This window comes from Amphiprion ocellaris, chromosome 17 (genome assembly GCF_022539595.1).
Source record: "Amphiprion ocellaris isolate individual 3 ecotype Okinawa chromosome 17, ASM2253959v1, whole genome shotgun sequence".
In the NCBI taxonomy this organism is placed as follows: domain Eukaryota; kingdom Metazoa; phylum Chordata; class Actinopteri; family Pomacentridae; genus Amphiprion; species Amphiprion ocellaris.
Window position 1 is genome coordinate 20,705,991 of NC_072782.1, and position 26,643 is coordinate 20,732,633.

The 26,643-nt window shown below is 42.5% G+C and overlaps 1 protein-coding gene across 1 annotated transcript in view; it reads left to right on the forward strand.

Annotated features, from left to right (window-relative positions):
• Positions 1-319: 319 nt before the first annotated feature.
• ogdhb (oxoglutarate dehydrogenase b) overlaps positions 320-26,643 on the forward strand; it is a 47,800-nt gene continuing 21,476 nt past the window's right edge. The window contains exons 1-4 of the mRNA XM_023272807.3: positions 320-450; positions 3,704-4,145; positions 19,352-19,540; positions 20,497-20,590. Coding sequence (XP_023128575.1) covers positions 3,912-4,145; positions 19,352-19,540; positions 20,497-20,590 — 517 coding nt within the window. The 5' untranslated portion in view covers positions 320-450; positions 3,704-3,911. The remainder of the gene's footprint in view (positions 451-3,703; positions 4,146-19,351; positions 19,541-20,496; positions 20,591-26,643) is intronic.

Sequence of the window (26,643 nt, forward strand, 5' to 3'; positions counted from 1 at the left end):
AATAAATTTGCAAAAATTTCTACATTTCTGTTTTTTTCTGTCAAGATAGGGTGCTGAGTGTACATTAATGAGAAATAAAATGAACTTTTTTGATTTTAGCAAATGGCTGCAATGAAACAAAGAGTGAAAAATTTAAAGGGGTCTGAATACTTTCCGTACCCACTGTATAATTGAGTGTTTCAAATAATTACACGTATACTCATTTTAGATCTAACTTGCACTTGAGTTCAACAAGTTTCACAGAAAAAACAAAATCCATAACTTTCAGGACTTTCTGACGCAACAGTGGTGTGTGAGTGCTGACGTCAGCCACCGACGTATCGCAGGTCAGCACCGGAGGGATGAAACGGTGCTGCTGAGCGCGCGACAGGCTCAGCTGCGTGCGGCTTGCCCTCAGGACCACTTTTATTTAATGCACGAGAGGCTGCGGAGGGAACCGGGAGAGCTTCGGTAAGTCCAACCAGTAACGGAACGGGTTGGAGGGAAAAGAAGGGAAAGAAGCTGAGCTGCTGCTCTCAGTTTGTAGAGTGTGTTTATGTGGAGAGCTGAGTGAGAGTTAACAACACGTAAATGATTACGTGTTACAGGGTACAGCGGTTTAACGTAAATGTTTTAACAGTAGGAACCAAAGAATTAGTTAAATAACAGACAGTAATTAGCAAATCACAGAAAAAAGATCAATTTACATATTGTAACCCTCAAAAACAGGCAGTAAACTGTAAACCATGTTAAATTGTATTTTAATAAATGGTCATTTGTTCCTTTACGACGGTTGATCCTTACATTGAACTACTTTTACTGTATTTAAACCAGATTAAATATTGTTGTTTCGCAGATATTTACCAAGGTGTAAGCTTCCTACTCCAGGAAATTTTAACCATCACATATTTTCTGCATTCTGGCTGATTTTTGTGCACCAATTTGTTCTTTTTCTGCGTCAGTTTTTGCCGGAAATTTGTTACTTTTTTGACTGTATAATTCGCAGTATAATGGGATATAATGTAGTAAGGCTCTTAGGCTTTCTGTATTTCTTACAAATATTTATTTTCCTATAGATTTCTCATTTATTAGCCCTCATGAGACAAAACTCGCACACGTGCACGCACGCGCACACGCAAAGAGAGAGAGTCTGTCCTCTTTTGCCTCCTCTGTTTGTGGCAGTAGCCTCTTAAAATGTGTTTAATCAATACATAAACTCCTTCACTTTTATAGCTCATCTCCTAAACTTACTGCACTTCAGGATATATAACACATATGTGTTTGATGAGCTGAAGATTAGAGAGAAGAGGCATTGTTGCATCTGTAAGTAAACGTTACAGAGTGATAAACCATTTTATGCCTTTTTTTGCATTAGAGCGGGAAATGTCTTAAGTGATTTTATTTTGTTGGACTGTGGGGTTTGTGTAAAACTTGGCAGTTCTTTGTTCAAGTCACACCATCAAAAGGAAACAAGTAAAAAATGGGTTTGAAACCTCCACGATCCATTTGGTTTCTTTGTTTACTTTAGGGTTGCCACTAACTTCCATTGTTGACTACTTTTAGATTAATTAATTAGCTGTTTGGTCTATAGAATACCAGAAAATGGTGAAAAATGTTGATCTACATTTCCCAAAGCCGAAGGTGGTAAATGGCTTGTTTTAAAGATACTTGTGCTGTTATTATTTCCATTTTCTGCTACTTTGTCCTTTCACTCCACCACATGTCAGAGGGAAATATCGTACTTTCTACTCAGCTACGTTTGTGACTCAGCGGATAATAGCTTTTAAAATACAACTCATAGTTACAGCTTAAGCTGGTAGTTACCAATAGGGCTGCAGCAAACGATTATTTTCACAGTTCTCTTGATTAATCAAGAAGGTGTTAGACTGATTGATTAAATGTTAGAGGATGGTGAAAAATGCCGATCAGTGTTTCCTAAAAAACGTGTTTTGTTCTTGATTCACGCACAATCCCAAGATATTCCGTTTGGAGTCATAGAGGAGAAAAGGCAATAAAAAATCTTCACATTTAAGAAGCTGCAGTCCTAGAATCTAGACTTTTTGTGTCTTAAAAAAGTACTCAAACTGAATAATCCATGATCAAAAGACTTGCAGGTTAATTTGATAGTGGACAACTAATCAAATAAATTTTAATAATAACTGCGCTTGTATTTTGGTTTGTCCTTCAGAATTAGAATTTTAAAATTGTGTAATGACTTATTTAAATGTTTCTTTTTTGTTGTGTGTGCGCTTTTGGTTGAACTGGACTATTAGATCCTAGGGGCACACAGAAACTGTGGGAGGTTCTTTTGCAAATATTTTCTGACTTTTTTTAAACAAAGAATTGAATAATTAATAACATATACACATATCATTTATTACGTTTTCAGCTTTTAACAAGTGTATCCTTCAGTGGTAGAAATCTATATTTGGGGGGTTTGGTTTGTGGTGTACTGCATCCAGATTTTATGGTTACGACAGGGGGGCTCCCCAGTGGTACTGTAGCTATATTTAGGCTGTACGGGACCTACTGTACTGGACTGCACTGAGTTTTATTATCTGATGTGGGACATACTGAGAACTAAGATAAGGTTGTAGTGCTACAGCATCCATGTAACTTTTCCATCAACACAGTAAAAGCAGATTTGAAAGGATATTTTGGTGGGTGTTGATGCAGGCCAGTAAGCATGATCACTGTGTACAGTCAAGGCAATAAGTCTGTGTTACCCTATTTGACATAAAGCTTTCTATTTTGCTGTTATGTCTGACCAGTAGATACAGTAAAATGTATTGTAACAACAGTAATTGTGTTTGAGAGAAACAAACCTAATTAACAAAAGTGGTTAAAAATAGTGTAAACACGTTTTATTCTTTCTATATCTTACAATTTTGCCGCTAGTTAAAACCTTTTTTGTCTTAGCAGGAAAAGGCCCATAAGGCCAATATTGACTTTATCTTATCTAATGACAGCTGAAACATTTAATTAACTAATTAGTTGTCAACTGTTGCATTTATTGCCAACTCTTTTGATAATTGATTGATCAGTTTGAACCATTCTTTAAGCCAAATTTCAAGTTGATTTCTATAGTCTGTTTTAAAACAGCCTGACTAAAAGACTTCTTAAACTTTTAAAATAAAAAATATATAATACTACAATTAGTACAATTTGTTTCTGAAATAAAATAAAAAATAAAATACTCAAATATTAAGAGCAACTAAAAACTTTTGAAAAAGTGAAAATATTATAAATATTTGTGACTGGTTGGTATTATGGGTCACAGACACACACTACCATTCAAAAGGTTTGGGTCACTTAAAAATGTCCTTATTTTTGAAAGAAATTTTTTTTTATTGAAGATGACATTAAGTTAAGCAGAAATACAATCTAGACATTGTTAATGTGGTAAATGACTATAATAGCTGGAAACGGCTGATTTTTAATGGAATATCTCCATAGGAGTACAGAGGCCCATTTCTAGCAACCATCACTTCTGTGTTCTGATGCTACATTGTGTTAGCTAATGGTGTTGAAAGGCTAATTGATGATTAGAAAATTCTTGTGCAATTATGTTAGCACACGAATAAAAGTGTGAGTTTTCATGGAAAACATGAAATTGTCTGGGTGACCCCAAACTTTTGAACGGTAGTGTACAACACAATAGGGAACATCGATAGCAACATCCCTTCAGATTTTCTCACGAGTTGTGTATTTGATGTACATTTAGATTAAACAGGACCTGGTGTGCAGTCAGGCGAGGAGAAGGATTTGTGGAGAAGCCCCTAGCTCCCCACCTCATTGGTTCATCCAGGTAGGAGGCCCGAGACCGGCAGCTGCTGAGGAGCCTGGAAGGTCTCCTTGTTCTGGGACATACCTGCTGCATTTTTCATTGAGGTAGGGAGGGAGGTTCGAGTAGCTGTGGCTGACCTGCAGCCATGCATCACTTAAGGACTACAGTGACAAGGCTTCGGCCTCTAACGGCTTCACAGACAGCTCAGAGCCTATCGCAGGACAGACTGGTGGCGGTCAAAGGGGGCTCGAGGACATTTAAGCCCACGAGGCGCCTGAACACATCTGTGGCTGCTGAGCCCTTCCTTAATGGCACCAGCTCCAACTATGTAGAGGAGATGTACTACGCATGGCTGGAGAATCCCAAGAATGTGCACAAGGTACAGTAAACATGTTTGTGGTTGACTGCATATGTGCATCATATGAAATTTGAATTTGCCCTCAGGGGCATGGATTTCTGCAAAACAAAAAGCACATGCAAGTAATGGTGTCACAGTGTATTCAAGACTTGAAACAGTGAAACTAATCTACATCAACCTGCAGTAAGACATTAAGACCAAGCAGTTTTTGGATGTTTCTGTTCCTGTCACATTTTCACTCAGTGTGGGCTCATTTTTCATTACAATAACAAGCCCTGCACCCCTATGGAAACAACTCAACCATGGCTAGAAGAAGAGAACAATTACAATTTGTTAAACATTAAAAAGACAGAATGAAAATTAAGACTGATTATTTATTGTACAAAAATTTAATAAAATGAAGTCAATATATACAACAATTTCCAGAGGGCCCACATGTCTTACCAATACTGGAAAAAAAGTAGCTCTGCATACTACAGACATTTCACTATATATTTACAGCATCTACAAATTCAGTTTTTTCTCCGTACTCCTCACATCAACTCTAGAAATATAGTTCACCATGCTATATGTACATTCTAGCATATTGCTGACACCTCGCTCATCTGTGTTCTGTGTTTGTATTTACTTAAAGACAAAGTGACTTGTAGACCTTTCAGAGCACCACATTATTAGTTTTTGTGTAAAGAATTCTCACACAGATTGGGTCAGTTTTTTTAGCTGCTGCTTGTTCTCCAGAGGAATCAGCAATTTTGACAACACAACCTTCTTGTAATAAATGACATCATTACTGAGTTGCTAAATTGTTGCAACCTTACTGTAGTCACAGTTAAATGTTTCTTTTTTTAAATGTTTCTCCAGAGCCATTTATTTAATCGGCTCCAAACTCAACACTACACTCAGGTCTTATTAGTATTACTCATTTATTTCTGCAGACTTGTCTCCTCTTTTGTTATTTATTTTATTAGATTTCTTTCTTGTTGAGAACGTTTAAAGCTGCACTGTTGTGTTACCCTCATGTTTGTCTTTATGTGCACAGTGATGCTTATGGGTAAGCCATGCCATGCTTCTGCTCTGAGCTCTCGTAGGAGGCGGTCTCATTTTTCCTCGCTCCGTATCTATCTCTGTTCTCCCCACACCCTCATGTCTTCTGCTTGCTGCACTTTTTGTCTCATCTCGTCTGTCTGACTTGGAGCGATCGCTTGGCACTGGACCTTCGAAATATCGATCATGGAATTCATTAACTGGTCTCTCAACGCAACTGACAAGATTGTCGCCACAAAGAGCACAGGCCTTGAGGAGCCTACCTGCCGGGATGGGAGTTTTGCCTCTGGTTACGTGATGGACGCCTGGGGGAAGTGGAAGGGGATCATGTGCCTGGCACCCCTATCTGTGGAGGATGTGGAAGATGTTCATATATTCGGATTTATAATGACAGGCCTGCTGATAATTGGCTTGTTCACTGGCCTGAGCTTCGGGAAAATCAGGAAGACCGCAGATAGAAACGATGTCCAAACACTGCTGGTCTACGCAAATGATCGGCTCGATGCTCGGTATGACGAACTCAATCATAAGATGAACAATTTACTTGGTGTGTCTGTTGATGTGAGTCGCAAAGTGGAAGCCATCAGGGTGAGAATCGCTATAGCTGGGGTCTAAAATTCTTGAGAGCAGTAGGGGGAAGGTGAAATTGCTCCTCTCCCCCGCCTAAACAAGAAGGACACTGATTACATTCTGGCGCCCCTGGAACAATAACAAACTCCTCTGGAAGTTTCATGGCCAAGAGATAGCTCTCCTAACCCCCCCCCACCTTCCCAAGGACACCTGTTGACTTTTGGACCGGGCCAACCAAGGACGTCTCCATAGCAACCTGCTGTGTTATCGCGCTCCCACCCTCGCGAACTGAGACACCAGAGGTCTGAGACAGAAGAAGATGGGCTACACACATACACACACATCGGACTCATTGAACTGAGGACTGAGCTAACCATTCGCACACACATGCCCATACCCCCTCCCCTCTGCCTCCACAAGCTTCCCTCGCCATGCACAGGGGTCAGGAATCCATGCGCAGAAATTGCTGCACAGGAACCGACTAACTGTGCAGTGCTCCCCCCTCCACCACCCCACATCCTTATCCCAACTATCCTTGTCTTATGTCATGCTTTGCCTGTTTGCGGGTTTTTTTTTTTTTTTTAAGGTTCCTTCTCAAATTGAATTTCCCAACATTGGAGGTTTCATTTGGTACAACGAGCCTTTTTTTTCATTTACCCTCTGCTATCCCTACCCTACCCTATCCCAACATGTCTTTTTCTTTTTTCCTCAAGAAAGGCACCGCGCAGCACTGCGCAGCAGCCTGAGCTGTCATTGGCAGGGCAGCTCAAATGAAATTTCGTTGTATGTGAAAGTGTGCAATGACAAATAAAGCATAAATTCAATGACATTGAACTAGCCTCGACAAAAGTCGGGGTTAGCCAAAGTAGAATGCAAGTAATTGATATTTGGGATCGAACAAGTATCGGGGCCAATGTTCAGCATTTTTCTTATTAATGGTCTCTTCATTTTTATGAAGGAACTCCAGATAATAATAAATTAACTTGGTACTACTTTGCTATGGGAGAAGGCTCTGTCTTAAAGGGTAAAAGAAGTGATTACACAAAGACTCTTAACATGATTACCTGCAGCCTCACTCTGAGAGATGTGCTTTGATTTGTCTTTATCAAACTTTATTTATAGAGCACTTTTCATACAGTTAAAAAATGCAACGCAAAGTGCTTTACAACATTAAAAACATTAAAAACAAGAAAACCCATCCCTCCCTCCCTCCATATATACATATATGCACACAACTGCAGAAGCACACACACACACGTCCACACACACACATCCCCATACATACACAGACACACACACGCCCACAGACACACACTCCCACCACTGACAGTAGGGAGACATGGCATGGCGCTGTCTGTGTAGTTTCTCATTCATCCAGGTCATGGTTATCCAAAGTTGTTTAAATCAATCCAACTGGACTTTAAGAAAGTTCCTTGAAGACATTTCACCTCTCATCCAAGAGGTTTCTTCAGTTCTGGTGGTGGTTGATGTTGCCTCAGCTTATAACCTCTGTGAGGTGTGGTCAGTGCTATTCATATTCCGACGACCATTGCCAAGACCCGTCTGGTTCCTCAAGTCTTTGTCTGAGGGTGTTATTTGGCTTAAAAAAGACAGGGATCTGGTGTTTGTTGAAGATCCTCCTCAGTTTTTCAGACACTCCAGACACATACGGGATCACTATGTTGTTTCGCCTGTTCTCCTTCTCTTCAGTTCTCACTGGGTTGTTCTCCTTTCTGGATCTTGTGTGAGCCTTCACAAAAGTCCAGTCAGGATATCCGCAAGTTTTCAGTGCCCCTAAGGGGCCAAAGACTGGTCCACCCAAAAGACCCCACACCACACAGCCAGAAGAGCAACCTGGTGTACAGTTAAATGCAGCGAGGAATGCTCAGATCTCTACATAGGGGAAACCAAACAGCCAAGCCATGGCTCAACGCAGAAGAGTCAATTCCTCAGGACAGGATTCGGCGGTCTTCCTTCACCTCAAGGAGAGGGACACTCATTTTAGGACACCAATGTTCAGATTTTGGACAGGTAGGACAGATGGTTTGAGAGAGGCGTGAAAGAAGCCATCCATGTCAAAGTGGAGAAGACATCTCTGAACGGGGGGGTGGTCTGCGACATCATCTTTCGCCATTTTACAATCAGGTCCTTTCAAAACTCCCCAAAAGAACTGCTCAGCAGAATGACTCATGTGAAGTGGCTCATGCTAATGACCACCATTAGCATACGAGGGCTCAGTGAAACTTGCATTTCAATGACCCCCTTTGTCACTCCATGGCTGCCAACGACCATCATTGAGGAACCAGACGGGTCTTGGCAATGGTCGTCGGAATGTGAATAACACTGACCACACCTCACAGGGGTTATAAGCTGAGGCAACATCAACCACCACCAGAACTGAAGAAGCCTCTTGGATGAGAGGTGAAACGTCTTCAAGGAACTTTCTTAATGTCCAGTTGGATTGATTTAAACAACTTTGGATGGTGCTCTGATGTGTTAATCCTCCTGCAGCAGCACGCCTCTGTTCAGTCTTAAATGCCCCATAACTATTGCAGTGATTTTTGTTTTGACCTGCCTTGTCAGGGACCTCAATGAGTGGTAACTGTCCAAACTGTAGTGGGGTAAAGGTTACACAAACAGAAAGTGTCATTCCTTTGCATGTTTTTTGTCTGACTGTGCATGTTTTAAGAGTAAAACAGTCACAGGAAGCAATAGAGCAAAAAATCAGTGAGAGATAGCACAGCAGGTGGAATGTGGCAGTTTTTCATATTGAACGTTTCTTATAAAAACATTATGAGTACAAAATCCTATAAATTAGAGTTGTCAAAAAGGTAGCATATGCATTTTAAGTTCCAATACTTGGCCTCTTGTTCCAACTGTGTGTCTTTCAATCTTTCAGTTAAAACAATACTGGAGAGTAAGTCATTTCACCATGACTGTTTAACTCTTTCTTTAACCCGGTTCTAAATGGGATGCTTAAATACAGTTAATGCTGCCCTTTAGGAAAAAGACTCTCTCTGACTATGTGATTGACAAAAAGAGAAAAAAACCAAATGTGATAAGTGTGTAAGACAAGGATTATCACTTCTAACTTTCTCTCTGAGCAATCTTTTTATATGTTCATGTCTCTGACATACATAATTCTCAGTACAGTTGTTGTTTTTAGCACGTGTTTGAGTTTACCTGACAAGCAAGACTGCAGTTAAAAAATAAGTACTTTAGCACTGCAGACAAGCAGCTTGGAAATTACTCTGAAGTAATAAGCTGATAGCTGAGACGTTATATATAAAAAGGTCACACTACACATGTGCACAAATAGAGTTTCCATGTACTGTATGTTCTTACTGCTGGGTGCACTGTAAAAAGTGTGTTTCCTTTTGAACTGAACAAATTACTGATATATTACATACAGCTGCTGTTGTTACAACAACAACAACACACACAGACACACACACACACACACACACACACACACACACACACACACACACACACACACACACACACACACATATATACAATGGATGACTGGATATCCACAAAAATAGAGACAGTCCTGCTTACATGCCAGGTGCAATGTTGAAACCAGTGAAAATGTTTAGTCGCATGTGCAGCCTAAATGTTTGCCTTCTGCGGCTGTTTCAAAACAAATCATTTGAAACGGTAGAAAGTTTTAATTTAAGCCTTTCTTGCTTTTTAAACTTAAAGCCAAGAATAAAACTGTGGATGTTCTCAGTCATCCAGGTCATGATAAGTCTCAAGCAAGCATAAGTTATGGCAACTGGACTAACCTCGTGTGAGTCGAAAACGTTTCACCTCTCATCCAAGAGGCTTCTTCAGTTCTGAAAGCCTGGTGGGGAGTACCAGATATTTATCCACCAGGAGGGTGGTGGCAAAAACAAGTGGACAAAGACCCGAAACCAATAGACTCGTTAGGAGTCGTTAGCCTTTGATGGGCGGTCGTTACCCCTCCCAGCCCTCTAGGAGGGTGGTTGGGGGTCACCTGACTGCAGGTGGGACCCTCCCAAGGAGGCTGCACCTCCTTGGGAGGGCTCTAAGAATGGCGTTGTAAGTGGTGTCTCAGGCCCCCTCCTCTGTTCAAAGATGGTCCATCCCAAGGACAAAATTCCAAGGGAGAAACAAAGCAATGTGGTGTACGCAGTGCAGTGCAATGAGGAATGCTCTGACCTGTACATTGGAGAGACTAAGCAGCCATTACACAAGCGCATGGCACAACACAGGAGGGCCACGACCACAGGCCAGGACTCAGCAGTCCACCTCCACCTCAAGGAGAAGGGGCACTCCTTTGATGACCACAAGGTGCGCATTCTAGCCAGAGAGGACAGATGGTTTGAGAGAGGGGTAAAAGAAGCCATTCATGTCAAACTAGAAAGGCCATCTTTGAACAGAGGAGGGGGCCTGAGACACCACTTGTCTCCCACTTACAACGCCATTCTTAGAGCCCTCCCAAGGAGGTGCAGCCATCTGTCCCACCTGCAGTCAGGTGACCCCCAACCACCCTCCTAGAGGGCTGGGAGGGGTAACGACCGCCCATCAAAGGCTAACGACTCCTAACGAGTCTATTGGTTTCGGGTCTTTGTCCACTTGTTTTTGCCACCACCCTCCTGGTGGATAAATATCTGGTACTCCCCACCAGGCTTTCAGAACTGAAGAAGCCTCTTGGATGAGAGGTGAAACGTTTTCGACTCACACGAGGTTAGTCCAGTTGCCATAACTTATGCTTGCTTGAGACTTAAAGCCAAGAAGAACAATGTCAGATCACGTCAGTAAGCTGATCAGTGGCTTAACTTGGAAGCTGTGGACACACACTTTCACAGTGTGTGCTTAGGTTCCATTAACAGAAACAAACACTGCGCAGAACTTGAAACTTTGGGATGATGCTGATTATAGAGTGATTTCACATTTGTACAAATCCAGTCCCAGTTTAATAATAGATACATAATTTCTGATGTTTTATCAAGACTTTTTGTAGCCTGCAGTCATTTTTTGTTGATAATAAAACCCAACACTGTGCAGCCAGGTGTTAATGTCCTCACAACACTGTGGTAAATATGTTATGCCACGCTGCTCCTGTAAGCTGATTGCCACTACAGAGGAGGACATGAACAAGCTTCCTTTATGCTGTGACTACACGGATCTGTAAAACTTCTCACAGCAATAAGCCAATTACTCTGCTCTGTGGTTAGAAGATAAGATGGAAGGTCAGCTACGTTGAGCTTTTTGGAGAGGCATCAGTCAGTCAGCAGTCCATCACTATGATCTTCACTAAAATATGTAATAAAAGACTATTGACTGATTTATCAAGTTTATCCACACCCATGGTCCTCAAATGATGAATCCAAATGATTTTAATGAACTGAATTCTGAACAGTTAACAACAACTAAGAATTTTTCTAAAGATATCTGAGGCACTTGGAGGATTAATTCTAGGGCTGGACCCGAATATCTGAATTACAGCAGTATCCAAATATTCAGATATTCGTCATTAATTTGGGCTGCATTTCCGGAGCCCAGAAATTGCTATTCGGGCCAGCCTTAATTAATTCCTGTAACACTAATGGTATTATCAAGCCAAACTTCTCACATAAGCACATGGTTTGTGCACTCAGGCTACACGATTGGAAAATACTGACATTGCGATATTTAGTTTTTCTGTGACAGAAAAAAACATCAGTAAATACAGCTTGTGAATACATCAGGCATAACATTATGACCACTGACTGAATAACACTGATTATCTCTTCATCTTGGCACCTGTTAGTGGGTTGAATATATTAGGCAGCAAGCGAACATTTTGTCCTCAAAGTTGATGTGTTAGAAGCAGGGAAAATGGGCAAACTTAAGGAACTGAGCGAGTTTGACAAGGACCAAATTGTGATGGCTAGATGACTGGGTCAGAGTATCTCCAAAACTGCAGCTCTTGTGGGGTGTTCCCAGTCTGTAGTGGTCAGTATTTATCAAAAGTGGTTCAAGGAAGCAACAGTGGTGAACCAGCGATGGGTCATGGGTGACCAAGGCTCACTGATGCACGTGTGGAATGAAGGCTGGTCTGTGTGATCCAATCCAGTAGATGAGTTACTGTTGCTCAAGTTGCTGAAGAAGTTAATGGTGGTTCTGATAGAAAAGTGTCAGAATACACAGTGCATCACAGTTTGTTGTGTATGAGGCTGCATAGCTACAGACCAGTCAGGGTGCCCATGCTGAACTCTGTGCACCACAGAAAGCACCAACAATGGACACGTGAGCATTAGAATTGGACCATGGAGCAATGGAAGAAGATGTCCTGGTCTGATGAATCACATTTTCTTTTACATCACCTGGATGGCCGGGTGTGTCTCTTACCTGGGGAACACATGGCACCAGGATGCAGTGTGGGAAGAAGTCAAGCCAGCAGATGCAGTGTGATGCTTTGGGCAATGTTCCTCTGGGAAACCTTTGGTTCTGCCATCCATATGGATGTTACTTTGACACGTACCATCTACTTAAGCATTGTTGCAGACCATGTACACCCTTACATGGAAACGGTATTCCCTGATGACTGTGGCCTCTTTCAGCAGGATAATGTGCCGTGCCACAAAGAAAAAATGGTTCAGGAGGGGTTTGAGGAACACCACAATGAGTTTGATGGGTTGACTTGGCCTCCAAATTCCCCAGATCTCAATCCAACCCAGCATCTGTGCGATGCGCTGGACAAACAAGTTCGATCTATGGAGGCCCCACCTCAAAACTTCTAGGACTTAAAGGATCTGCTGCTAACATCTTGGTGCCAGATACCACAGTACACCTTCAGGGGTCTAGTGAAGTCCATGTCTCAACGGGTCAGGGCTGTTTTGACAGCAAAAGGTGGACCAACACAATAATATAGAAGGTGGTCCTAAGGCTATGCCTGATTGATTTAACTTTACAACAGGCTGCGGTGTAAACTCTGCAGTCTTCACGATATTCACCAAATAATGTGTTGTCAAACAGACTGGACGTCTCTCATTCAGGCCCCAAGCAGATTCTGTTGTTTCCGTTGCCATGTTCCTACTTTATGACCATCAATAAAAATTCCAAACAGTGAAAATTTTCAGTTATTAGTCCTCATTAAAAAGTGGACAGAAAAAAAGTGGATAAGAAATTGAAGAAAAAATTAAACAACTTACAGAGAATTATGCAATAAACCCAAGTGATCAATTATGGTCCGAACTACAAAATGCAAAACTAAACCTCGATAATATCCTATCCAAGAAAACAGAGTTTTTATTACAACAACTAAGATATAATGATTTTGAACACAATAATAAATCTGGAAAATTTCTGGCGAACCAACTCCAGCGCAATAAAGAAAAATCCTTCATAACAGCAATTCAGGATCCCTCAGGAAAGTATACTCAGTCACCTCAGGAAATCAACCAGACCTTCTATAATTATTACCAGAGTTTATACTCAGCAGCAGTTAACCCAAACATAGAAGATATACATAATTTTCTCAACAATCTAAACATGCCCGAACTAACGTCAAATTACAGAGACATATTAGATGCTCCACTGACTATGAAAGAATTACAATGTGCATTAGACAGTATGCCAGCAGGCAAGGCACCTGGTCCTGATGGTTTCCCTGCTGAATTTCTTAAACATTTTTGGTCAATGTTAGCACCCCTTTTCTTCAGGACAGTGACAGAGATTAAAAATAATGGTTATATCAGTCCGCACATGAATACAGCTGCAATTAAATTATTATTGAAACCAGACAAAGATCCTACGCTTCCCTCTAGCTATCGACCTCTGTCACTAATCAACACCGACATCAAAATTATCTCAAAAGCTCTCGCCTCTAGGCTGGAGAAAATCATCCCATCAATAATTCACAGCGATCAAACAGGATTTATAAATGGCCGACACTCCACCAACAACATCAGAAGACTTCTAAATCTAATCTCTTTGACGCAACGCCACAACAAAGAAGCTATTGTTATGTCACTAGACGCAGAAAAAGCCTTTGACAAAGTTAATTGGTCCTTTCTCTTTGCTGTGCTCCACAAATTTGGCTTCGGAGAATCATTTATCCAGTGGGTATCAGCTCTGTACAACTCACCCAAGGCTACAGTCACCACTAATGGGATCACTTCACAAAGCTTCAGTCTGCAAAGGGGAACGAGACAGGGATGCCCACTCTCTCCCTTATTGTTTGCGATCTTTATCGAACCATTAGCAACAGCTGTACGTCAGAACACCGATATCAAAGGTATCTGTGCTCTGGAGTCTGAACATAAAATTAACCTATACGCAGATGACATTTTACTTTATCTACAAGAACCCAAAACTTCAGTAAAGGAAGTATTTAACCTCATCACAACCTTCTCGCGTCTTTCAGACTACTCCGTCAACTGGTCAAAATCAATTATATTACCTTTAACAGAAAACTCGTGGAAGCCCGCAGCCCAAAACTCGCATTATTCTTTTCCTACTGGCAACATCAGATATCTGGGCATAAATATTTCCTCCAAACTCTCAGAATTAGTTCACCTGAACTTCACTCCACTTTTGGACAAAGTCTGTGATGATCTGAGGCGTTGGAACAACCTCCCCATCTCCCTTTTGGGACGAATAGCTACAGTCAAAATGAAAATATTACCTAAAATCAACTATCTTTTCTCCATGATTCCATTTAAACCCACATCAAAGTGGTTCCAATCATTAGACTCCGCTATTGGTAAATTCTACTCAAAGAATAAAAAGGCTAAAATCAGTTTGACTACCCTCCAGAAGAATAAATCCGAAGGGGGACTGGAGGCTCCCAACTTCATGTATTATTATTTATCCAACCAAATACAATATCTCACCAAATGGATACATCCTCATGAAGAATATAACTCCTGGCTGGAACTAGAACAGTTAGATTGTAACCAGATCAAAATCTCTGACCTTCCCTTTATCACTTCTGCCCTTAAACATCACTCCTGCTTCAAGAACCCTATGATCGCTTCCACCTTGTCTGCTTGGTGGAAAGCACTGGAAACCACAGGCTCCCAATTAAAACCCAGTATACGCTCCCCAATCTGGCACAACCCTGATTTTGCAAACAACAAAATAGCTCTTTATTTCAGCACATGGGCAGAGAGAGGAGTCACTCACCTCCATCACCTTCTGGATGATAACACATTTAGGACATATATAAACTTATTCCAAACATTTGAAATAAGAAATGGAAATTTTCTTCAGTACCTACAGGTAAAGAAGACTATTACAAGTAGAATTCCATCGCTTCAGACTACTTTACAGCCAACGGATTTACAGCCACCTGAATTTGTCGACTACATTGTGAAACTCTCTCCAAGAAATAAGAAGAATCTCTCAAAAATTTATGGTTTACTCTCAAAGACACACTCTATACACCTACCAACTCAAAAATGGGAAAAAGACGTATCCAAATCTTTTGACTCTGATTTTTGGACCCAAATCTGTGAAAACACATTTAAAATGACTAAAAACACCAACTTACAATTGATCCAATTTAAGGTGCTTCACAGAACGCATATAACGCAATATAAACTGTATAAAATGGGCTTCTCACGCTCAGACACATGTACGCAATGCACCCAAAACATGACTGACACTTACTTTCACGCTCTGTGGCTTTGTACACCCGTCTATCAATTCTGGGTAACAATCACGCAGAAACTCTCCAATATTTTGGACTGCGGGATTCCACATTCCCCGAACGTTTGCCTAATTGGTGATCTAACGCAAACAGCCCTTCCAGACATTCATATCCAACCCACACTTGCAGCTATCGCCATTGCCAAAAAGACAATTTTAGTTAACTGGAAAGATAAGAAAGCCCTCAACATCACCCATTGGCTGAACCTCCTCACAGAACACATTTCACTAGAGAGAATATCTGCTATCAGAAAAAACCATTTGGACTCCTTCAAAGAAAAATGGTCTCCATTTATTAAATCAATAAATATTAATCTATAGCCTCCGCTTGTATGTGGGCGTATGCCATTTCCCTCATAAAATTGTAATTATTATTCTGTCTGTGTGTATGGTCTGACTTCTCTCTGCTTTATTTCAGCTTATTAACCCTCTACCTTTTTAAGTAGGATGGCACCATGGACTTCAAGGCTGTGTGCATACACTGGTGGTGTCCCTTCCCTATTGCTCTTGGGGTTGCTCTCTGGCTCTGCGGGGCCTGCGTGGCTCGGGCCCCTCTGCCTGGGGGTGGGTGTCCCCGCTGTCTCTCCCTTTGAGTCCTGGGTCTGCTGGGTTTGTGCGCTCTCCTGGGGCCTTGGGGGTGGCGGCGGCTGGTCTCTTCTGGGGCGCCCTGGCTGGCCCTGGGGTTTGGGGTGGGTCGGCCCTCCGGTCGCTCCCCTGTCCTTTCCTGCTCTGCTTCCCTCCTCCTCCCTCCTCTCCTGCCTGGCCGCTCGTCCTCGTCCCTCTCCCTCCCCTGGGGGGGCTGGGGGCCCTCCGCTGCCTGGGGGTCTGGCATGGGGGCCGGGTGGTCTCTCTGGGGGGGTGGCTCTGGCTCATCCGGGCACAGGCCTTGGTACTTGCCTGTGTGCCGCCACTGGAGATAAATTTCTGCTGGCTGGGGGCTTCTGTCCGGGCCCGGTGCTGTCCTGGGGAGTAGTGGGGTGGGTGGGGTCTCGGTGGTGCTGCGGAGTGGGCGCCCTGCATCCTGGACGTGCCGGCTCCGGGGTGGGCGTGGGGGCTCATGGCCCTTGCTTCCTAGTGGTGCGGCCTGGTCCTCCCTCCGGGGCGGGGTGCTGCATGCGGCTGGCCCGTGGTGGGGCTGTGGCGCCTACCGGGGCGCTGCTCTAGCGCTGCGACTTCTGGGGGTTTCGGTGCTGGCCGGGCCGGTCGGGTTCGTGTGGGCTCACCTTGGCCTCTTGCCTCTGGGCTCTGGGGGCCCTCTGCATCAGTACCGGTGGTCTTACTACCTGTCTCCCCCGCTGCTCTCTCCTCATGGGCCGGATCCACACCAGACTGCCTCTTACTGTGCACTTCACACACTCCACACGTCACTGTATATAGTTAGTCTTAGGCACATATAGGGACACAACAGTTAGGGCCCTGAGAGCAGGTGGGGGCAGGAATGATGGGCTCTGTGGTGGGGCGGATGGCAGGGCTCTACGGCCTTGTCTCTTCCCCATCACCCTCTTGCTTGCCTCCCCTGCTCTCTAATTTCTTTTTAATGCACCACATACACTCACACCTTGGGGGTAGGTCTGGGACGGCTCGGGGAACTTGGGCCAGGGTAGGCTGCAGAGTAGCCATCCTCTGTGGTCCTCTGGCCTGCCCCCTGGACGCCTCGCCCAGCCTCCCCACTTTTAATGCACCACATGACACTCAGGGTTACACTATCACGGTGCAGGGATAATGTCTCCAGTCTGGGATCGGGAGACATATTAACAGGGAGTAATGGGGGGATCTCACTAATATGGCCTCACTGGTGGGACCCGGCCCCCTTATAGCTATGGTGTGGCGGGGGTGGACCATCATCCGTGTTGCTGTCGCTGGGGGGTCCCCGGGACCTGGGGGCTGTGGTCGGGGGGGGTTCTCCTGCGTGCCCGACGGGTCCGGGCAGGTGCGATGGCTCTTGGTGGGCTGCGGGGGCTGGATTGGCCGTCCTGGTGGGCGCTGTGGCTGTACTGCGGGCTGGTGGCATGTGGTGGCTCTGTCCTGGTGGGTTGTCAGGGCGCATTGCGGGGAGTGGGGGCCCTGGGTGTACTGCGCTCACCTGGGGCCTGGTGCGGGGGGTATGCGGGGTGCCTCCCTGTCGGCGTCGCCGGGCCCCACCACACTGTCCATTTTTACCCTCTGGACTCACATCGGGTCCCGGCTCCGATTTCCTCTGGCCGGCTCCCGGTGGTGGCCTGCCTTGTGATGGGCTGGTTGCCATCCCTTCGGTGGGCCGCTCGGCCCCTGTGTCTGGCTTCCTGGCTGTGTGGGGCCGTTGGCCCCCTCGGGGGAGGGAGAGGGGGTGGGGGTGGGCGGGTCGGGTGGTGGGGTGGGGGGTTTGGTGGGGACTGGGGTGGGCGGGGTTAGGGTTTGGGTGGCGGGTGGGTCCTCGTGCCCCGGGCCACCTGGGTCGGTCTGGGCGCGCAGGGGGTGTCAGTAGCTGCTCCCTCTTGTTCTCCGGGTTCGCGTCGTTCACGGTGGCCCCGGTGGCTCTCTGGGGGTGCCGCCCTGTGGCTCCTACGGCCCGGGGGGAGGGATGCCCTGTTGACTTGGCCCTGCCTTGCCGTGACTGCTGTTCTGGGCTTCGGGGTTCTTCACACTTGCATGTTTGATCAGGTCTTGCCAGCTACTGCCGAGTCCCATTTCAGCGATTGATGGGTCCCGCCAGAATGTGCTGAGAATTTCTCCAGTTTCTACCCTAAACTCATTCTCTCTCGCACTAGTATCCTTTTCTGGCCTATTCTATTCTATTCTATACTATCAAGACACCCACAATTATGGTGCTCAGTACCATTTGTTCATTTATTATTGAATCTCTTTTTCTTTTGTGTTGGTTTGGTTTTCTTTTCTTTTTTCAAATTTTTATTTTTTATTTTTTTTTTTATTGATGGGCAATTAGTAGTTGGGCATAACACACCACCTTACAATCTTTAATTGCAATAGCAACGCCTGTTATTTTCTATCCCTGTTCATCCTGTTCGTCCTGTTCGTCCTGTCCAGTCTTTGTTTCCCCCACACATCACTGAGGTGTAGCACTGCCCTCCCTGGCTCATAATAGGGAATTCTAATAAAGAATATCTGCTTAGCTTTCAGGGAGGGCCGGTGATGGTCACACACATGCACTAAATATTAAAATATTTGGCTGCAAGACTAAAATATGCATCAATCTCATATATTGTTGACTCCCCTTTTGTGGAGTTAAACAATGAGAACAAATGCAGACAAAAAAAGAAGAGAAGAAAAGAAAAAAGAAGAAAAAAAAAAAAAAAAAGTGGACAGTCAGACTTACAGTATGTAGAGCTTGTAGAGGTAAATGAAAAATAAAGTTCTACCCAAAACTCCTCTCTTGTTGAACATGTGCTTATTGATAGACTTCTTGCAGTTAATTACGTTCATTTGTGTGAAGCCAAACCATGGCAAATATTCCATTAATTGTGCTATACCTGATGATGGGTTTCCATTTTGCAACCAAATCTTCCTTTTTTAGTGTTTCTCTCCTGTTCCTCGCTCAAGTTACTTTGCACCTGTGGATTGTGCGTGTCAATTATTATAAAATTTAAAAGATAATACTAAGTGTATCCAATAATCTGTATATTGGAGTGAATTAAGCTCCATCAGACAGACAGCTCTTGTATATTAGGCATTACTTCTTAAGCAATTGCATGAAAACTGAAAGCATTCTGCCCAAAGTACATTTTCATACAGCCAATAGCTTAGTGAAGCTGAAGATGCTGTGTTTGTGTGTGCATGCCATATGTGCATTTTTAATACTCTGCACTCCTTGGTTCAGCTGAGAAGCCATGAGTGAACATTGTGACTCAGTGCTGCTTTGCCAGTAGCTGCAAGAACGCTGCAGAAGTGAAAGCATTATTCTGTTTGTTAAAAGGTGCTGAGGAAGTTGTCTCCTCTTCTTCTCTTTGCAGTCCTGGGATATATTTTTCTGTAATGCCAATGCTGGAGCTCCACCTGGCTCAGCCTACCAGAGCCCTCCACCCATCAATGGGACCTCTCAGGGACTAGCTAGTGTGCAAGCGCTGGTGAGGGCTCAGCCCAATGTGGAGAAGCTGGTGGGGGATCATCTAGCAGTACAAACACTGATCCGAGCATACCAGGTATTACAAACACTACAAAGCATATCAGAGGGTCTGCAGCACAAACACATGACTGTTATCTTCAGGCCTCTGCTATCAGTACAAGATATCCTACAGTGGCATGATAAGGAAGAACAGCAAGAACTGACAGCAGGTTGTCAGTGCAGTGTGCTGCTGGAGAAAAAGGATTTTGTCCCCTTGGCCTGAATAACAGCTCATTTTTCAGTTTCCATGTTCAGGTTACAGAATGGTGTTTTATGCACTAAATGTAATTCCTATCTAATGTATTTTGCAATAAATCACCACACGCTAACTAATCTATTAGATTCATGCCAGGATTAGGAGACTGTCTTAATGAAACCTTACTGTGACTTCTATATCAAAGTGAGGGATGGCAGTTATACATGTCAGACCACGTATACAAAAACAGTTTTTGTGTAAAATATAACAGTCATCTTCATTCGAAATTAATGTTTATTTATTGATTGATTTAAAAGGGATCAGTGCACGTAAATGTCACAATTTCATACACTGTACTAGATTAGAGCTTCAAGCTGATGTGCATCTGTAGTCCCTTGACAGGTCAAAACAAGACATAAAATGCAATAACAGACAGTACAGAGTAGTAGCACAATAGACAGATATGCTGAAAAGAACACATGATGTAAAGGTACAGATAATAGCACATCCCAGAAGTATCCTTTGATAAACACAACTAATTGAAATGAATGAAAACTAATCAGCAAAGACCAGAAAAATGGAAACAGACAGGAAATGCTGCAAAATTACAAATTAAGAGACTTAAATTTGGCAGCTTCCTTAAAACCTTTGACTTGTAACTGCATCTGGTCCAGACACATGTTAGGAAATCCTGATGGAAGCAGTCAGCCATTTACAAAGGACACACAGGCACTGATCTGCTGAAACATGTTGACAAAGCATGTACACATGCGCTTAGCCGTGTTGCCCTGTTGCAGGTACGGGGACATCACATAGCGAAGCTGGACCCCCTGGACATCAGCTGTGTGGACTTTGATGATGCCCCATGTACTGTCGGGTTCCAGAACGTTGGTGAGAAAAATAACGTTGCTGCATGTTTATTTATTTTCCATTTTAATTTCTATTTCCAACCTTCACTTTCCTGTTATTTGTTTAGTTTGTACACTGTCATCTACCTTTACCTGAGCATCCTTTTCTTTTTTGTTTACTGTTTTACCTCTTCTTTTATTATCTTCATTCAAGTTACACACCCATGTCCTTATCTAGAGGGGTCACCCCTCCACCACTGGCCTCCAACCTCTTTTGTTTACCCATCCTTTCCCTGTAGTATGCTGTAGATCCAGGGTCACCACGTGGCTCAGCTGGACCCTCGTGGCTTGACACCTTCTGATATCATCACTTTCGCTCAGTAAAGTAGCTCAGCAGAGTATCTTTAACCTGCAATGTGTTCTGAGTTTTAAAACACTCTTATCACTACCTCTACTACTAAATTCAGATGATATATAAAAACCTTTTTCATGACAGCCATTTTGACCTTTCACAGTGGGTACAGCAGAGGTGTATCTGTGTTAGATCATTCCATCACATGTCCCAGTAAGCCATGACATTGAACCAGCATCCACAAAGCAGGGGCTCCCTGACGCAGAATGCAACATTATTAATATGAGGGATTGAACAACTATCAGGGTCAGTATCAATCTGACAGTAAACACGGGGAGAGCCTCATAGCATTACATGAAGCTAAAATGCCATCACTTGTATTTCTATTGTACATATTCAACTATTGTAATCCTTATTTATGAAGAAGCCTAGTTGTCAGTGACAGGTTCCCTGCTATCATGTGCTATCAAACCGAAGTGAGAGCTGTATTGTCTGCACTGGGGACAGTTGCTGCTCTAAGCCGTGTATAAGTATCTTGAGATCCTGTTCAGATGTGACAGGAAAATGCACTGTGAGATGGATAGACAGATTGGTACAGCATCAGCAGTAATGCGGGTGTTTTACCGTATCGTCGTGGTGAGGAGGGAGCTGAACTGGAACACAAAGCTTTAAAATTATAAACTGATCTAACCCTCATCTATACTCTCGAGCTTGGAGTAGTGACCGAAAGAATGATGCTCTCCTTCTCCTTATGACTAAACTCTAATAAACTCTTCAACCTCACTTAAGATTAATCAGGGTGTGGAACAAGGAAACCGAATAATGTGCATGCAACAGGATCAAGGGTTAAGCACAAAAGCAGAGGGTTCAATTTCACCAAAGGTTGTAGCAGTTAATGATTTACTAGCAATAATAACTTCAGATTTCATTGCTCATTAGAGAGAGTAAATGAGTCATAAATGGGTTTTGCTTTTTTAATAATCAAAGCAAAGAAGTCTGAGCCTGTTAAGCTATAGGGGGATTTACATAAGCTAAATGACCTTTTTTTCTTTTTACAGCTTGGCAGCATTAAAGTTGATTTGACTGAAACTCAAAACTCTTTTAAACTTATTAGAAATCTGTGTCAGATACGTTTTAATCAATTTACTGATTTATTGATCCATGTTTGTGTCATAATAAGTCATGCTTGCACATGCTTGTCCTGCTGTTTTTTAGTTTTTGTCTCTGAGGGATAAGACATGTTTTATGATGTTGTTGGTGTTGAGTGATTTTTAATTAACAGTCTTAATCCAAAATATTCAGTCCATGTTAAGATAGAGGAGGGGACTTGAAAATTTAAATTGAAGGTAAAGAAAAATTAAGGTATCGAGCCAATGTAATGAAGTTACCTCAACTTCAATTTGGTTTTATATCAACTAAAGCAAAAATCTGAGTTTAAATTACAATATTAAGTAGATGCAACATATCTAAGTCACCCCAGCCCATTAAAGAGTCGCCATTTACTGTGTGTTAGCATAGTGATGTTAGCATTTTACTTTTTCAGCAATCAGTTGATTTGTATGTTAATAAGCCCCCTTTGGTCTCATCTAGAAACATTTACTAAATTTAACTCCTGATATGAACTTTGTCTCAATACTGTAAGGACGTGTGTGTGTGTGTGTGTGTGTGTGTGTGTGTGTGTGTGTGTGTGTGTGTGTGTGTGTGTGTGTGTGTGTGTGTGTGTGTGTGTGCGTGCGTGCGTGCAGTGGCATGTTGTGCATGCTGCAGCACACTGTCGTTGTGCCTTTTGAAAAGATTAGGCCTCTGAGTTCAAAAACAGATGACCTGTAGTAGGATGTTTCCACAGCTAATAGTGGCATTGTTCAATATCACTGAGTTTTGCTTTGTCCTGGTGGCACTGAGGTTCACAGAGGTTAAACAAAAGGTCAGTGTCAGCCTCCAGTCAGCCAAGAACACGTGAGAAGCTCTGTGTGATACTTATCCTGCATGGTTGTATGTTTGTGTTTTCCAGAATTTTCTTATTATAAAGAACATTTTTGCAGTTTGACTGCTGAAGGTAGGACCAAGACCCTCAAACCTCAAATCTTGCTGTTTGCTCACTTAGTGGAAACTAACCTGCGCCTTACATCCAGTGGTCAATGGTGCATTAACATTAAAATCTCTCACTTGCTCCTGTGGTTCTGCTGGGATAGTTTACCGTTAGCTTATTAACCCTCTGAACTCCGTTGTGGGCTCAGTTTTCACTGCAATATAAAGTCCTGCACCTCTATGGAAACAACACAACCATGGAGTAGATAGAAAAAAAAATGTCCTTTGTACAGTATCACACAGCTAGAATGCCATAAATCATAAAAAAAGAAAAACTGAAAGTTAAAGAACTTTGAAAAACCATCATGCCTATTATTTTGACCTACAGGTGTTAATAAACTGGAAAAAATGGTGGCTCTACAGGGCGGCATGATGGCTTGGTGGTTAGCACTGTTGCCTTACAACCCTAACCTTGCTTTGCTTCCCAGCCACGGGTCTTTCTTTGTAGAATTTGCATGTTCTTCCTGTGCCTGCGTGGGTTCAGAATGTGTTTACACAGAGCAGAGAGGAGATGAAAAGAAACAAAACACACTGGATCAAAAACATAAATGCCCAGTTGAAGGGCAGAGTAGAGTGAAAAAGTTTGTAAAATGTAAGTGGTTCAGTGTCTGCTGTTCGTAGAACCTTCAAATTTTTTTTCCAGTTTTGGTAACAACTGTGAAAACTTAAAAAAAATATAGCTAGAGATGATAATTACTAAGTTTTTCAGTTTTTAAAAAAAATAAATTACCAAAATTCAACTTTTGTTTTCTTTTTTAAATGATTTATGACACTCTCGTTCGGTCACACTGCACAAAAGATATTTCTAAGTTGTCTCGACTTCTAACTATGGTTGCGCTGTTTCCATAGAAGTGCAGGACTTCATATCGCAGTGAAAAACGAGCCAACAGGGAAGAAAAATTTTGCAGCAAGAAACTGCTTGTTGGTCAGAGGGGTAACTAGTAGTTATAGCATCAGGGTTGTAGCTGGTGTCCTCAGTGTTTGTTCTTTGTTCTGGAAGATGTCAGTTCTGACACATTTTACTGAACCAAATCGATCTGCAGGGTAGAACTGCTTTGAAACAAGGTGTGTGTCTTGGTTCCTGCCAACCTTTGCTCAGTTGCCGACCAAACAGGCTTATCTGTGCTTGCTTCTTTAAAATCTTCCTTTGATGATTAGATTACACACAGACACTGCTTGATGACTTTGCACCATCAAAGAAAACAAGTTGTGTGTGTTTTTATGTGTGAGGCAGCTCACAGAGGGGGGGGAAAGTCTAAAGATCTCTTATGTAACACAGAGAGCTGACTCTGGCATATTGCATTGAAAAGCCTCTGTCCTCAGCACAGCGCAGCACTCTGCACTAATTTGCTGACATAGACGTGCAAACAGACAGATACAAGCCTCGCTCCACCCCTCTTCTGTTCCATATTGCCTTATCTCTGCAAACACAAGCTGCTCTATAATGTCTCAGAGTGTTCCTCCTCAGAATATTGACCCAGCAGTCCTGCCCTGTGTGTGGTTTGTTGTTTGCTTTCACCTAGAAGCTGCTGCTCCCTGTGCTACTGTTGAGTTATTATAGGACGGCATATAGTCAATTAAAGAATTCCTGGAATTTGTAAAGTGCCATCCTTGTTCATTAACATAGACTCATAAAGCCAAAGAAAGTCACGAAAACTGCAAACTGACTTTAATTTCACAATGTGTTGATTGTCTGGAACTAAAAATATGAACCTAATGTTTTGATACCTTCTCATTTAAATTTGCTTAAATGAGGTTAAAAATTGCTTTTAACCTCCTTTGGAGGTACTCAAGAATATAAGAGTAGGAAAATGACCAAATTCTCACATATGCTAGCCTTTAACCAGTAAAAGTTTTGCTTAGGTCTAGGTGTAATTTTAGGTTTGCCTATTGTTTATAAAATGTCAGAAAATGATTAATAATGTCAATCAGTGTTTCCCAAAATTTAAGATATAAGATGACAAACAACTGGTTTTGTCCACAACCCAAAGATATTCAGTTTACTGTCATAGAGTATGAAAACAGCCAGAAAATATCCATTATCTATGCACCACTTAATCCTCATTAGGGTCGCAGGGGACTGGAGTCTATCCCAGCTGACTTAGGGTGAAGGCAGGGGACACCCTGGACAGGTCACCAGTCTATCACAGGACTACATATAGAGACAAACAATCACACTCACATTCACACATATGGATAATTTAGAGTTATCAATTAAACTGAGCATGTTTTTGGACTGTGGGAGGAAGCTGGAGTAACTGGAGAAAACCCACACATGCACAGGGAGAACATGCAAACTCCATGCAGAAAGATCCCGGGAAGGCCGGGACGCGAACCAGGATCTTCTAGCTGCAAGGCGAAAGTGCTAACCACCAAGTCACTGTGCAGCTCTACCAGAAAATAATAGCATCTAAAAACAATACTGCAGTCAGGGAATTTGGGTATATTTGGAATATTAGATGATTAATTTAATAGTTGGCAATCTATTCAAATCAAAGCTAATCACATGGGTATCGAAGAAAACAGTGAGCGTGCTCCTCGGGCTCCTGACCTGACATTCTTTCTCTGGTCTCGGAAGCTGCAGCTGTACCAGAGAACCTGCTGTTTCTTCTCTTGATAGTAGCTGCAGACCTACCTCTGCTCACCAATGATGATCCTCCACATGAAGCTCAGATTGTCTGCAGCTGCTGACTTACCAATGTGATGTTTGCTCTCTGCATACGTTTAAGCTCAAGGGGAAAATCACAAATTTACAAGTGGTCACAAAAACATGCCCAACACAGATCCTAATGTTTAGGTGTTCCACATTATCATGACACCTGACTCCTAAATCAACTATAATCTAAATATCAGAACTCTGTATTTGTTGCATAATTACAATAAATGACTTAGTCTTTTAAGGACACTTTAAAGGATGTTATGAGGAAATTACATACCTGTAAAAACAAAAATGGTTACTAGAAGTTAAAAGGAGGTTAAAGGAAGGACCTGATCTCGTTTGGCAGGTTAACTCAGAGCCTCGAGGGGCTGATGAGGAGAGCTCAGCCATTTTGAGAATGTAATCTGTTCAGTTGTGATTCTGTTGATTCTGCAGTGGAAAAAAGAGCTTTGGTCTCGCAGGAAATTAAAAGATGGAAACAGATACATTTGATACTAAAATGTTCCTTAAAGGGGTGCTTGACTGATTTCATCCACAAGTGTCAAATTATAGCATTCCTCATTACCCAGAGTGAGATATGATAAAAATTTGGGCCATTATGGGTAATGTAGGATCTGTTTTTTAAAACAGGAACTACAGATCTTATTTAATTCCGTCTCTGCAACTCGCCCAGCTTTATAGAAATCCTATACTAAAAAAAAATATAAAATAATTTAAATTGTTGGATTATTCCTTTAATATTTGAAGCAACTATCTCATCATAACCATGAGATAAAAATATGATTTACTTGATTTACTCGTGTGCCCAAATGTAGGACAATAACACTAGTTTCTGTGCATTTACATGTAAAGACCTAAATACAGTTAAATGAACCAACAAAAATAATCAGTCATTATTAAGCAAAAATGCCAAACATTTCATACTTCGAGTTTGTCAAATGTGAGGATTCATTGTTGTTTGTCATGGTATTTTAAATCCCTTTATTAGACATTTTGA